The sequence below is a fragment of the Limulus polyphemus genome, unplaced genomic scaffold (assembly GCF_000517525.1).
Source record: "Limulus polyphemus unplaced genomic scaffold, Limulus_polyphemus-2.1.2 Scaffold67, whole genome shotgun sequence".
Taxonomy (NCBI): domain Eukaryota; kingdom Metazoa; phylum Arthropoda; class Merostomata; order Xiphosura; family Limulidae; genus Limulus; species Limulus polyphemus.
The window spans coordinates 283565-296887 of NW_013665677.1; the positions used below are offsets into that span (position 1 = coordinate 283565).

The window sequence follows — 13323 nt, forward strand, 5'->3', positions numbered from 1 at the left end:
GATTATGTTGTATTTTCAAAAATTTTGTATTTATTAATTACAATTTGCATGAAAACTAGTCTTGTTAGCTACCCTAACATTTATGGAATTCCTTGGAGTTGTCCATTACCTGCCAGTAGTTTTTTCTTTCCTGGTAGAAATGGTACTTGTTAAACAAAACTTTGGACCTTTTCCTTTAATATGGATCTGTTCATTGCAAAACAGCTAGCAGTTAATTAAAGTTTGAGAAAGAAAGCATACCTGCTAAAATTGTCTGTAGCTAAGATTCTACTAACCATAAGATAGCTTAATATGTTACTGAATATTTGCAAATACTTTCAAACATACAATTGGAATTTTCAGCGGGTTTGTTAACTCGAGACAGAAGAACACGAGAAAGAAAAAAACCAGGACAAGCTGGAGCCAGAAAGAAGTTCACTTGGTTAGTTTGTCATTTTTATGTATGTTTGGATGTGATTTATAAAGAATGACCTATTTGTGGGTCTTAGTTTGTTTTAGAGGTATAGTACATATAAAACTGATCTAGATAAATACTGTTTTTTACATATTACATTGACTTAGAGAATTGTTGCTCCTTACATGTGCCATATTTTGACCTTGTGAACTTTAATAAATAAATGTTCTCTGAAGTATATGACATTTGCAGTGTAGTATTCAATCTTGCAATCTGTCAGAGCCTTAATGTGTTTTCAAAGAAAGAAATAAAACACCATTTTAATAAGAATTTATGGTGTTGTATGAGCATTGTAATTTTTGTACTGGGCAGTTTTATAAAGTACCGTTTGATACTGAGTATTCTAACCCCCCCCCTTATTTATGCATTACAATGATTTTGAAATCAACACTTACTGAGACTTGCTTTTTTTTCCCCAACAATTTTTAAAGTTGATTTGGTGAATATAGTGGTCAGAAGGGCTCTAAATATAGATTTATTTTATGAAAAACTGAGGAATATTATGGGTGTTACTAAATTCATCAACCAAAATAAATAAATCCTAATTGTACGGACTTATAATGTGATGAATATGAAGTAGGAACCAATTAGGCACACTGAAAACTTGTATCAATATTTTGTTTAAATATCCATTCCAGCATAAAAATAAATTCACAATGAGTATTTTTAAATGTGCATTAATATATTTGTGACCCAAAATGTTATAATGTCAGTGATTTAAAAATAATCAAAGACTGGGAAGGCCGGATCAACAAGTCTACATAACACCATTGCTTCTTAAATTGTAAATATTCTTTTTATAAAAGAAACACAGTTTTGCTGCACTCATTATTTTTACCTTGTAGTCTCGCAAAAATTTCTAGTTTGAAAATAAAACTTTCGAGAAAACAAAGTGAATTGTAGGTTTGCTTTTTGTGCTAAACCAGTTTTACTGAGCATTAATCAAAATACCTAGAAATTAATTTTTTCATATATGCAAGTACCCCTGGTTCAGTGTGATTTTAGTTATAAACTTTGATAGTAACTAAATACTTATTTTTGTTGACTGTATAATGCTTCTTTTGAAGATTAGAAAACTTTTATAACTTAAATGTTTTAATTTTTTGTTGTTACAGGAAGAAGAGGTGATGGCCACAGTCATATATAGTAATGTATTTTCTTTTATCCATTGTGACTTGTATCTCAAACTAAATGATGTAATTTAACATTGTTTTTGTAGTTGGTATGTACGAACACTCAGAGTAATAAAATTATGAAACCAATAAAACTTGATTAAGCAAGATATTTATGTACATAGTATAATTTATTTTTCGGAAAATTTAGTAATGCATGAACAAAGTGTACAGAATTATTTTTTCATGTATGAAAATGGATAAAACCAACAACAATGAAATTATTCAAGAATATTAGTTTTTATTAACTTTAGTATATACATGTAAATATTCTATATCATAAACTTTAAGAAAATAGAGAAAAAAATAGGAAAATTTCCCTCTGATTGTTGTTTATTCTGGATATTTTAAAAAATCTAGCTTTGTGCAGACAAATAATTTACTTTGATATTTGAATTACAATTTTTTTTCATAGAGTTTCAGATGTTACATTTCTACTGTACATAATTAGCGCTTGACTAAATGTTGTGATAAACATTTTTTTGCTGCCCCCCCCCTGAAAATATTTCAGGTTGTGATGATTCTCCACACACAGTGACAACAAGTTACTATTCATACTATACAAAACCCAGTTTATAATAAATAAAGACTTTATACTTTTGCTGTCAGGTTTTTATAGGGCGAGATTCTTCACAGTAGGGGTCTGTGACTTGTTGGTGGTAAATTTCAACAATAAATGGACAGCACATGATCCACTTGTTTTAAAATAACATATAGAAAGCAAGTCAAACATGTACAAAAATTCGTTACACTATTGGTTATCATAGTTGTATCCACAACTTTAAATAATTGTATATTTTTCATCAAATTCACACAGGCAGGTTCAGTTAATTCAGAACAGCCTTTGACAAGACAAATTATTCTACTCAACTTTGTTATCACAAAATAATGAATGTTAAATTTACTTACTTTACCCCATGGGTTAACCACAGTTGTATACAGAGCCTTAAATAATTCTCTCTTTTTATGCCAAAAGTCCACACAGGCTGGTTCAGTTACTTTAGACCTCAATTGACAAGACAAATTATTATTCTCTATCTCTGTTGTTACAGTACAAGCTGTGAGACTCGCTTCAAATATTGCTCATTATGGCTAAACTGCAATCTAATTTCACCTTCACTTACTTCTTTTTACAAACTTAACTTTTTTCCTCTCTGTATTAGCATGTCTTTATAACATGCAACAGAAATATCTAGCTCCTTGTGACAACAATATTCACATAACAAGAAATACTTAGAATCCTCAAGATGACATCAACAATATTACAAAAGCCTAATACAACAAACTGCATACACAATGTACGACTCATACAGAGTAACGTAACAAAACTTGTCATATCTTTTAAAATAATTAACTTTTAACACTTGTTATGAAAACTAAATAATCATTAAATATTAAATCACTAAATAAGAACTCTCAAACTAAATAGTCTTATATATCCATCAATAAGCCCCTCTTCAAGAAAAATATTTACAATGTATTTTTTTTACTACATACAAAGACTTTTCTCAGTTCATATATGAAGTCTCCTCATATAATTTGCACCAACATTTGCAATCCCCTTGATGGCTTCAATGTGGAACCTGTAGTTTTAGAGGTACAATGCCCACCTCATGATCCTCGCACTATCGATTTTACACCTCTGGATGTATGTAAGTGGTTGATGGTCTGTCTGCATGGTGAACTCCTTCCTGTATAGGTAGTGCTGGAACTTCTGGATGGCAAATATGATGGCCAGACACACTCGTTTGATCACAGAGCAGTAGTTCTCACTACTCAACAACTTTTTACTTGGATACATTACCAGAAACAGTCTATCATGTTCTTATAGGAGTACTGCTCCAATTCCAATGTATGAAGCATCAGCCTGAAAGAAGAACAGCTTGTTAAAGTCTGGCATTATAAGGATTGGCAAGCTTCCCAACATGTTCTTTAACTTCTTGAATGTCATCTTCTGTGGTTGTTCTCACTTCATCTTGTTTGGTAGGCTTTTCTTTGTCAGATCAGTCAGTGGTGCAGCAACTTGGGTGTAGTTTGGGATGAACTTCCTGTAGTATCTTGCTAACCCCACGAAGGATCTGACTTGCTGCTTGGTCATTGGAGCTGGTACATCTTGTACGTGGGTTAGCTCCTCCTCTTCCATGGCTATCTGTTGGTCACCCACCTTGTGTCCAACAAGCTCCAGCACTAGATAGCCGATGTAGCAGTTAGAAGATGATCTGAGGGTCAGACCTGCTGCCCTCACTCGTCTGAACAGCTCTCTAAGTTTCTTCAGGTGACCTTCCCATCTGGCTGTGTGTGTGTCAAAATATTATTCACATAATGATCATTGTTGGTGATGTTGTGCAACATCTTCCTCATCATGTGATTGAATGTTGCAGCTGAGTTGACTAACCCAAACAGGATCCCCTTAAACTGGTAACATCCATCTGGTGTCACAAAGACTGTCTGTTTTTTTTAGATCATATCTCCAATAACCTTTACTGAGGTCAATCTTTGAAAAGAACTTGTCTCCATCTAGTTTTGCCATAATAGCCTCTGGATTGTCCATAGGTTCTAAGTCAAATTTCGTCACACGGTTCTCCTTTCGGAAGTCTATGCAGAAGCTGTTTGATCCATTCCTCTTCTTTATGATTACCACTGGCAAACAATAGGCTGAATTCGATGCTTGATGATTCCAGCTTCTAACATTGCCTCAACTTCCTGCTTTATCAGGTCTCTCATCACATAGGGCATCTGATAGGGCTTCACCTTGACTGGATCATTAGTCGTGGTCTCGATCTGCTGTTGCACAAGGTCTGTCTTGCCTGGTCTATCTGTGAAGACATCTGCATACTGACACAGTAGATCTTGTAGCTCTTTCTTCTGCTTGCCAGTCAGTTCTTCATTGATGTTGACTTCTTTGTATGTCTGATCTCCACCCAGAGGTTTTAGGTCTAGAGGTCTTCATCTTCTGTGACAAAGTCACTGTCTTCTGGTTCTGCATCTGTGACAGCCACCCTTGTAATATTTGTCTGTGCCATAATAGCTGTACCTGTTATGACTTTTCCTCTCTCGAAGTACTTCTTCAACAGGTTTGCGTGGTAGATCTTGGTCTTCCCTTCCACTTTCACCTTATAGTCCATTCTAATTCGATGACGAGGAACCCACTTTGAGACTAATAATAGCTGGAGAAGGCTTGAATGGGTAATGAAGAAAAACTTTAATATGAGTTTAACAAAACAGCAAATGTGCAATGTTTCGACAAGGTTTTGTCATCATCAGGTACAAGTAGTTTACACTGACATGGATATATATATACAGTATTGAACAAAGAAGTCACATGACCAGAACTGTTGCGAAACTTAGAAGAAGTATCTAGGCACCCCGGGGTGTTGGTTTAGAGTAGGGTTGTTTTGTTCAATTAAGATGGTGTCAAAAAATGCTAAAAATTATTTTTTATCTACTAATACCTGTAAGACTAGATCTCAGTGCATTTAATTTTATAGTTAAGCTTGTTTAGTTCAAATGTTAATTGTAGTTGTTTAACATGACAGTTATTACTGAAAATGTTGATAGGATGCAATTCAGTTTTATAAACCTTATAAAAATATTTTTGCAACATTAATTATTGTGGAACATTTTAGTAACATTTGAAATGGGCCAGACATGGACTAGCAATTAGTATACCAGGCTATGAATTAAAAGGTTCAGATGCTACTGAATATGCTCTACATATGTAGTTGTAAGTGCATTATAAAAGTGACAGTCAATGTCATAATTCAGTTCAAAGAGCTGGACAAAGTCCTTGTGTGGTACTTGTTGCTTGCTGGCTAGCTTACTTCTCTCTTGTCAGTAGTTACTGTTCAGCCAATGTGTATATAACATGTCATTCTTGTTCTGAATAAATATTGCATTCAGAGATATAACAATCCAATCCAGCAGAGCTGTTTCACAGCTATTGCTACAAGATAACTTGTACCATAAGTTCATACCTGTAATGCTGATACAGAAACCAATAACAAGAAGCAAATTTTCTTTTGTGCAGCCAAACTATTTGTGAAAACACTGGTTGGAAAGAGGGCTTTTCAGTCAGTGCCTGATATATCACAGGGATGAGTATAAACCTATTAGTTCTTGTATCTACTATTAACATAACCTTACATTTGTGTATTTGCACAGTTATGTACATGTCACACTTGGCCCTGCATGTACCAAGCATCTATCACACCTTTGGATACAGACCAGTCCCTGCTCCCTCCCAGGTCAACAGCCATGCCAAACTTGGGGCCTGTTAGCTTAACCTAATGGGATATGTAATCATCATAGCCTGTATCTTATTTCTGTGTTGCTGCTGAAACAGTCAAGTAGATGAGTTTTGCCAATTCCCATCCTGATAGTATAAAGGACATAAGGTGTTCTTCTTCCATAACTCTAATTGTCCACTGACGAAGTAGGTACTCTTATATTCTGCACCAAACAGTACTTGTGGAGGAGCAGCAGCTTTATAATTATTCTGAGACTTACAAGATGCAGGTGCCTCAGGAAGTCTTGTAGTTTCTTTGAATCTATCAACTTAGTTGAGATGATCAGCTCAGATCTTGTAGCTACAGATATGACTTCTTTCGTGATTTCTGCTTACCAATGGTGCCTGACAGGTTTGCTTTAGGGAATTTTCCATGAGGGTATTCTTGTAGTCCACTGAAGCCGTTCCATCCCATGTAGGACAAATCATCTGTGTAGGCAGAAAAATTATCATTGGGCCTGCAGCTCTGAGCCTTAAATTTGACCTGGTTCTTTACTGGGTTTAACCTCCTCCATGCGTTGCCTACGATGGTATCCCAAAGACTAGGCATTCCACCAATCACTTACTGAAATCTCTAGAGGAATTTGTTCAAGTCCTGTGCATTTAAGCAATTGCAAGTATGTTTTTGTATGTGATATCATGAATATCTGTTTCATTCTTTAGCAGTTTGAAGTGTGCAACACTTGAACACAGATGTACGACTGGAAGCTTTATCTCAGTGAACCCATACCCTGTTGGCCTCATTTCCAGATAGAGATCCTTTTTGATTATGTTGTGTACTGTTGCCTGGGAAAAGAGGATAACTTTTGCCACTGATGTTACAAAACAATGCACTTAGCTTACAAATTGTTGCAAGTCTCTTTCTAGATGATCCTAGTTGATCCATATTCCTTTGTTTTCCAATGCCATTATATATGAGGGATATCATGTCCTTGATATATCTTGATGAAGTAACATATGTAAAGTGTTTGCATTCAAACATATTTCTCATCAAGATTGATAGACAGTACCATTACACAGAGGAGAATGTATGTACAGATATGTTAATGAATTGCATGGTGACAGGTTTGTAAATGTCTTACCACACTAGTGGTGACATATTTTATTGATTAAAGTTGTAATACAAAGTTTACAACATAACTGACCCAATGAAATTATTAATTTTATGGAGAGTCATCTAAGTCTTAATACCATCATGATATACCACTTAATAGTAAACTATGCTGTTTTTTTATGAAAACTTTGATAAAACCTGTATTTCTTTTTTTATGAAATACATTAAAAAACTAGAGTGATTGGATTTGCTGAAAGTTTGTGTTCCTTTACAGATATAAAGGTCAATCTTTATGAATATTAAAATTGTAACAGTACAAAGCTGGTTAAAATATTTTCTACATTTTTTTAATGTATAAATCAAAATCTAATAGTGATTCTAATACATTTAATAGTCCTGTAATGAGATAATGCTAAGTACAAAAAAAAATCTTGATGACAGTGTTATCATACATGAAATTTTTATGGAACATTCAAAAGTTTATGAAATTGCTTTAAAAAAGTTCATAAATTCAAAAAGAGTTAAAATTGAAATGTGAGCCATTGCAGAAGGTTTGACATGATATTAATCCTGAATACAAAATTCATAATGGAAGAATTTGACCTCTTCTCCTACACATCTAGTTACACTGTAGTAAACTGACAGCAAAGCAGCTTTGAAGAAAAGATAGATAGGGGGGACATCAACGATTTACTGCTCTTGGAAGTAATGAAAACTTTACCTTCCACCCAGGTACAGTTCAATATAAAAAAAACTATCTGCTCATGCTTCAAATTTGGCCCCTCCCTTTAACTTAAAACAAAGTTTGGTGTTTTTACTCTGCATTTTTTAAGTAAGTCATACAACTGAAATATCTGAACAAAAACATAATGCAAACTATTGTCAGTGTTTAATTTCTTCTTCTGATCCATTTTCCTCATCATCTGTCATCACATTAACTAATGAACCAACAGCTTTGCCCAGACTACCTGCCATATGGAACAGACTGTCTACTCCAGTTGATCTTGCAGCTGGTAGGTAAAAAAGACATGAAAAGTAACTTTCAGCTGTTTCATTAGATAATATAACTCTTATGTACAATTGTCTAATCCCACTTTTACAGTTACATAATGAATGAATAATGAAAGAAACTTTATTACAAGTTTCACATGTTAACAAATGTACAAGGTTTTACCATCATCAGTTACTGTGTTAAGTAATAACATTTTCTTCATTGCCCATTCAAACCGTCTCTAAGGTTCAGTAGTCTCAGAGTGGGTTCCTCATTATCAAAATTACATAAATAAGTCTTTTATGATATCATAAACCTTTTATTTGCTGGTCCTTATTGTTAGTTTCGGTAAGTACATATAAAAAAATACCACTATTGGTAGTCTATGATGAAAGTTTGTCAAAATAATGTTGATCAACTTTCTAAAATACTTCTGTATGAATTTATTGTATACAAAGATGAAAACCAAGTTGTTGGTTTCAGAAAACTGTTTATCGAAAATAAGTTGTTTGGTTAGATTAGTCTTTCCAGTCAGAAATAATATATTTAGGGATGAAGTTAGATTAATATTTATGGATGTTTTGTAAAAGATATTTGGAAAAACTTAGGCAATACATTCAGCTCAATTTGGTGACTGACACTCCTATAATAGCTATAAGTACATTTTGAAATGAACAGTTTATTAGTTATGAACAAGATAATTAAAGTAGATTTATATACCAAGACCATAAATCTTTTCACCTTATTACCCCAGATTAGTTACAATCTGCCTGGAAATGTAGACACTTATGATGATAACTAAAAATTTTATAACACCAGCAAATGTAAGGTTATCATAAAAAACATCAATCTTACCTAAATGATTTCCTGCTCAATCCACACCCACGAAAACCACCAGTTCATCACATTAGGTCATAGTGACATCATCAAAATTACATTCCAAGAAGACCGGAAACAAAACAGGTTGTTTTTTTTTTACTTTTAATTTTTTTAGGGCTATTTGCAAAATTTAAAAGAGTTTAAGAATTAGGAACTTCAGAGCTGTCAGAAATACTGCAACATGGTTTTTCACATTAAGATTGCTTTTGCACACACCTTTTCTATTGGTGATAAAAAAATATGTGTTAGTTTTGTATTTATAAATTAATGAAACTAAGATTGATCAAACAGGGTATTTTAAAATGCAGAAAAAAAACTTTAATTTGATAATTTTTTAATGGTAAATATTGTTGGGTAGGGATTTTGTTTAATCTCAATGACACATATAAAATAAAAGTTTTGAACTTTAATATAAATGGTAAGATTAATTTACATCTTATGATAGAGAAATCTCCATCAAGCCTCTGTTACCTGGCTCTGAGGCAACACCATTCCTCCGAGGTGTATAGTCAGTAGAATGGCTTCGTCCATGGTGAAGAGAAGATTGAGGAGTTGTGTAAGGGGTGCTCTGCAGCAAAACTGAGTTACCATGTAATGAACCAGACGATGGCTGGTGGGAGACAGAACAATTAGTTAGTACACAAATTCTGTGATTGGTATAATGTTCTATATAATCATTATGACAAAAAAATTAAGTATTTGAATCCATAAACAAGATAACACGTTCTTCCCATGAAACAAATATTTACCAATCATTGAAATTTTATGGTAACTCAAAGTTAAAAACTTCTCAAAATAATACTTCATTTTACTTATTTTACATCTCTTATGTAAACACAGTCTAATTTTTAGCAAATTTTAAGTTGTTTTTTTTATGAAGTTTACATATGGAAAAATTCTTATAATTTGAAAATTTCTTTTGAAATTAAATTGAAAGTTAATATTCAGAAAACATGTAAGATCTAGAGAGATAGGAAACAAAATAAAAATACTTTAAATCTAGACAACTTCATGATTTAACTTTAACATTCTATCTACATATCTATACTACAGATTAGTTATGATTTACATTAGCAAAGTTTTATCAAATAATATGATTTACTTTATAACACAAAGAAATAAAAAAACATTTCTGGTACTTTATAGATTTCACTAACTTAGACAAGAATTGATATAAATGGCAACAACTAAAAAATTATAAAATTAAGGATATATATCTATGTGTGAAGAGCTGCAACTAATATCCAAGGCACTTAATAAATTTTTACATCTAGATCATTGCATGGCTGCTAATTTAACTGTTGTCAATTGGTAAAGCTAAAGTTAGTTGCCGATATACATGAACTGTCAGCTAGTTGTAAAAAATCTAGCTCCTAATATAAGACTGGTCAAGTAATCATAATAAATCTTGATGACAACTAGTTCATAAAATAGAACTGGCTAACTATTCACACAAAAATGAGTTACTTGCAAATGATATCACATTTAGTCAAACAAGAGAGCTAGTGGTAACAAAGCCTGAATGTATCCACTTACATATTTTAATGTTAACTTTTAACTACCCTAATCAAAGATTTTAGATTTGGTAGCTTTTGTTGGAATGACAACCAAATTAAGGTCTGAATCCCTGAACTTGTCATTTTCTAACATTACTTAGAGAAGTAAAAGTACAACACTTAGACTTAACATCATTTTGGTATAAATATAGATGTCTTTTAGTAAATACAGTTTATTACTCCAATATCAACTTAGATCATGTGTGCATGTAAGGAATATTTTTACTATATATATAAAACTTTAGTTTGTTATGGTACAGGTAGTAAATTCTTTCATCTTGTCTAGTTTTTAGATCTTCATCAAAATAACTAACACAGTCATATTTCTGAACACATGATATTACTGAAATAAATTCTACCACTTTGATTTAATATCAGTTTTACATAGAAGATGCATTTCAGAACACCATTAGTGAGTTAACATGGTCCTTACTAAAAAATGTTTTGCTATTGCTATGTATGTCTCAGCTGAGTAATTTGGGCATTTTAATAGTTCTTGATCTAACTGTTAAGACTATTTACATCACATGTAGCTACTATCACACAATATTCTTCTCATTGTTAAAGACTTTAAAACTAGACAGTTCAAAATCCACGTGTGATGTACACAGTCACATGTTACTATAAATTGATAGTCACTGCTTACAAATGTTACATGTACATAACATAAGAAGGTTTATCATCTAGCAGCTAGGGAAATTAAATCACTGGAGTCTTAATACATTTGGTTTTCCAATTACCTCATTCAAAAGTTTTCGAAGTCGTTGCAGCTGGGCTTCCAACTGACAATTGTGATCTTCTAGTATCTGCATTCTGGCTTCAAGTCGGCCTTTGTGTTGCCTAAGGAGCTTTGCCTCAGCCAACATTTCTTCATTACGACTTGAAGTGTATAAGGTCTCATCACAAACATCATCTGTGGTTGGAGGTGACATTCCCTGTACAGCCTGTTTTCCTTGGAGAATCTCAAACTCAGCATGGAGGTTTCTGTAGAGGAACAATTTAACTGAACTTCAGAAAGGAAAATAACTTGTAGAATATATTAAAAGCTTACCACATTTCATGTAGATACATATAGTGCATTCAAAAGTATAGTCAACATTCCTTCTCCAGTACCAAGTCAGTCCACTGGACTGACTCTGTGTACATTTGGTTAAAGGTAATGTGATTACAGGTATGATGTACATAGAAACAGCTTTAATACTATTCCTCTAATTTGGGACAAATGTCTCTTCTTTAAGCAAGAAGCAAGTGTTTTTGCTTTTAAAGAAACAAAGTGTTTCTACTCTTAAAAGAATCTAGCATTCTTTTTTCCTTAGAAGTAAGCATTTCTCTGCTTAAAAGAAATTTTTCTTTTTACTCAAAAGGAGGTTAGTATTATTTTTCAAGAAAATTTTACAAATTTTCCATAAGAATTTTGTAAGAGGTCCATTACATTGAAAGTGGAAAAATAAAAATAACTCTGAGAATCAGCCAGCAAAATCCTGCAGTCTTGGCACATCCAGGTTTTATTTTATTTTATTTTTTGTTGTCTGCAAGTTGCTATTACTGGAAGAAGCATTACTACAGGATAAATATTAGCATTTAAATTTTACATTTTTAGAATTAAAATCAATTTCAAACAGGTACTTACTCCTTAAATACCTAAAACTTTGCTTGTTGAGTTGCTCTCATGCTGTCAACAACTATGTAATTTTACATTCTGAACACAATGCAAAACACGTGTGCATTTACCCAGAACCCTGCACTCTTCCACCTTCCTTTTACTTATTCCACCTATGTTAAGAGAACTACATAAGTTCTGCTTTACTTCCATAATCCAGATTTCTTAGTTGTAGTCGTGATGGAGGAAGTGGGTAGGAATGAATTTCATAAGTACCTGTTTGAAATTAATTTCAATTTTAAAAATGTAAAATTCAAATCAGGTTAAGTTTAACTCTTCAAATACAAAAAGTCAGAATACCTATATTGAGATTGAGGAGGGAACCAACAAAAGTCATAAGGATCACTAATTCATTAAAAGTTGGTTCTTAGGAAGAAAGATAACATAACCTAGACCATGACAAGTTAAAGATGTGATCAAGCAGAGTCTGAGTAGAATCCAGAGCCAGAGTAAAATTCAATGTACTAGATTCAGAGAAGAATCGAAAGGGTCAACCTCATAAGAGACTGGACTAAAATAAGGACACTCAGAAAGAAAGACATTCTTCTCATAAGGATGCCTCATTACCCTAGACACTCTTTAAGTTATAAGGGTGGTTGGGCAGCATGTGTATAAATGTGGAGCCATCCTCATCCTCAAGTGGAATTTTGTCCAAGGCAAATGCAAATGATACGTGTTACATATTACAATTTCGATTGGTCTGAAACTGAGTTAAATTGTAATTTAGATTTATTAGTTAATTAAATGCTGATATATATCCAATTTATGATATTTTCCAACAAGATTGACACACACAGTTTTCTTTGTTTTATTTTACAAACAATAATACAATTTACAATAGAGGTTATTACAAACAATGATTTATATACCAAAGTTTTACAAACTTCCAAGCAATATAAAGTCTTCTTTCTAGTCTGGAACTTCCATAATATCTTATCAAGGGTTGACAATGAGTTAATTTGGAGTTGGTGGAGATACAATTCACTTAATAGGGAGCTGATCACATGCTGATTACAGGTCGAGATTCTTTTACTGCTGAAGTTATATAATATTTTCATAAAAGTATTAATGACCGATGTAAATCCACTGAAGTTAAATGATTTGTAATGTTCAAAATTTATACATGTTCCTGGTCAAATATCTAAAGTTTCTCAATTAATAAGTGTTATAAAAATCACAGTTATAGCTTCTGAAGTTTATAGCAAACCAATAATAGATACTGTTTTTTGGCATGTTGCATTGGATATATATATATATATATATATATATATA

The 13323-nt window shown here is 32.7% G+C and overlaps 2 protein-coding genes across 6 annotated transcripts in view; one reads left to right on the forward strand and one right to left on the reverse strand.

Moving 5' to 3' along the window:
• Positions 1 to 1738, forward strand: part of LOC106465333 (28S ribosomal protein S9, mitochondrial-like) — a 42185-nt gene extending 40447 nt beyond the window's left edge. Inside the window, exons 13-14 of the mRNA XM_013925552.2 lie at positions 343 to 421; positions 1570 to 1738. Coding sequence (XP_013781006.1) covers positions 343 to 421; positions 1570 to 1582 — 92 coding nt within the window. The 3' untranslated portion in view covers positions 1583 to 1738. The remainder of the gene's footprint in view (positions 1 to 342; positions 422 to 1569) is intronic.
• A 5239-nt stretch (positions 1739 to 6977) lies between these two features.
• LOC106465344 (dystrophin-like) overlaps positions 6978 to 13323 on the reverse strand; it is a 144232-nt gene continuing 137886 nt past the window's right edge. For 3 of the 5 annotated variants that reach the window (XM_013925579.2, XM_013925563.2, XM_022393615.1), the window contains 4 exons: positions 11132 to 11375; positions 9307 to 9445; positions 8812 to 8823; positions 6978 to 7975 (listed from right to left, as the gene is read on the reverse strand). In XM_013925579.2, the coding sequence (XP_013781033.1) occupies positions 7848 to 7975; positions 8812 to 8823; positions 9307 to 9445; positions 11132 to 11375 (523 nt within the window). In that variant the 3' untranslated portion in view covers positions 6978 to 7847. Of the gene's footprint in view, positions 7976 to 8811; positions 9057 to 9306; positions 9446 to 11131; positions 11376 to 13323 lie in introns of all 5 variants that reach the window. The other 2 variants (XR_001291200.2, XM_013925571.2) reach the window with 2 other exon arrangements.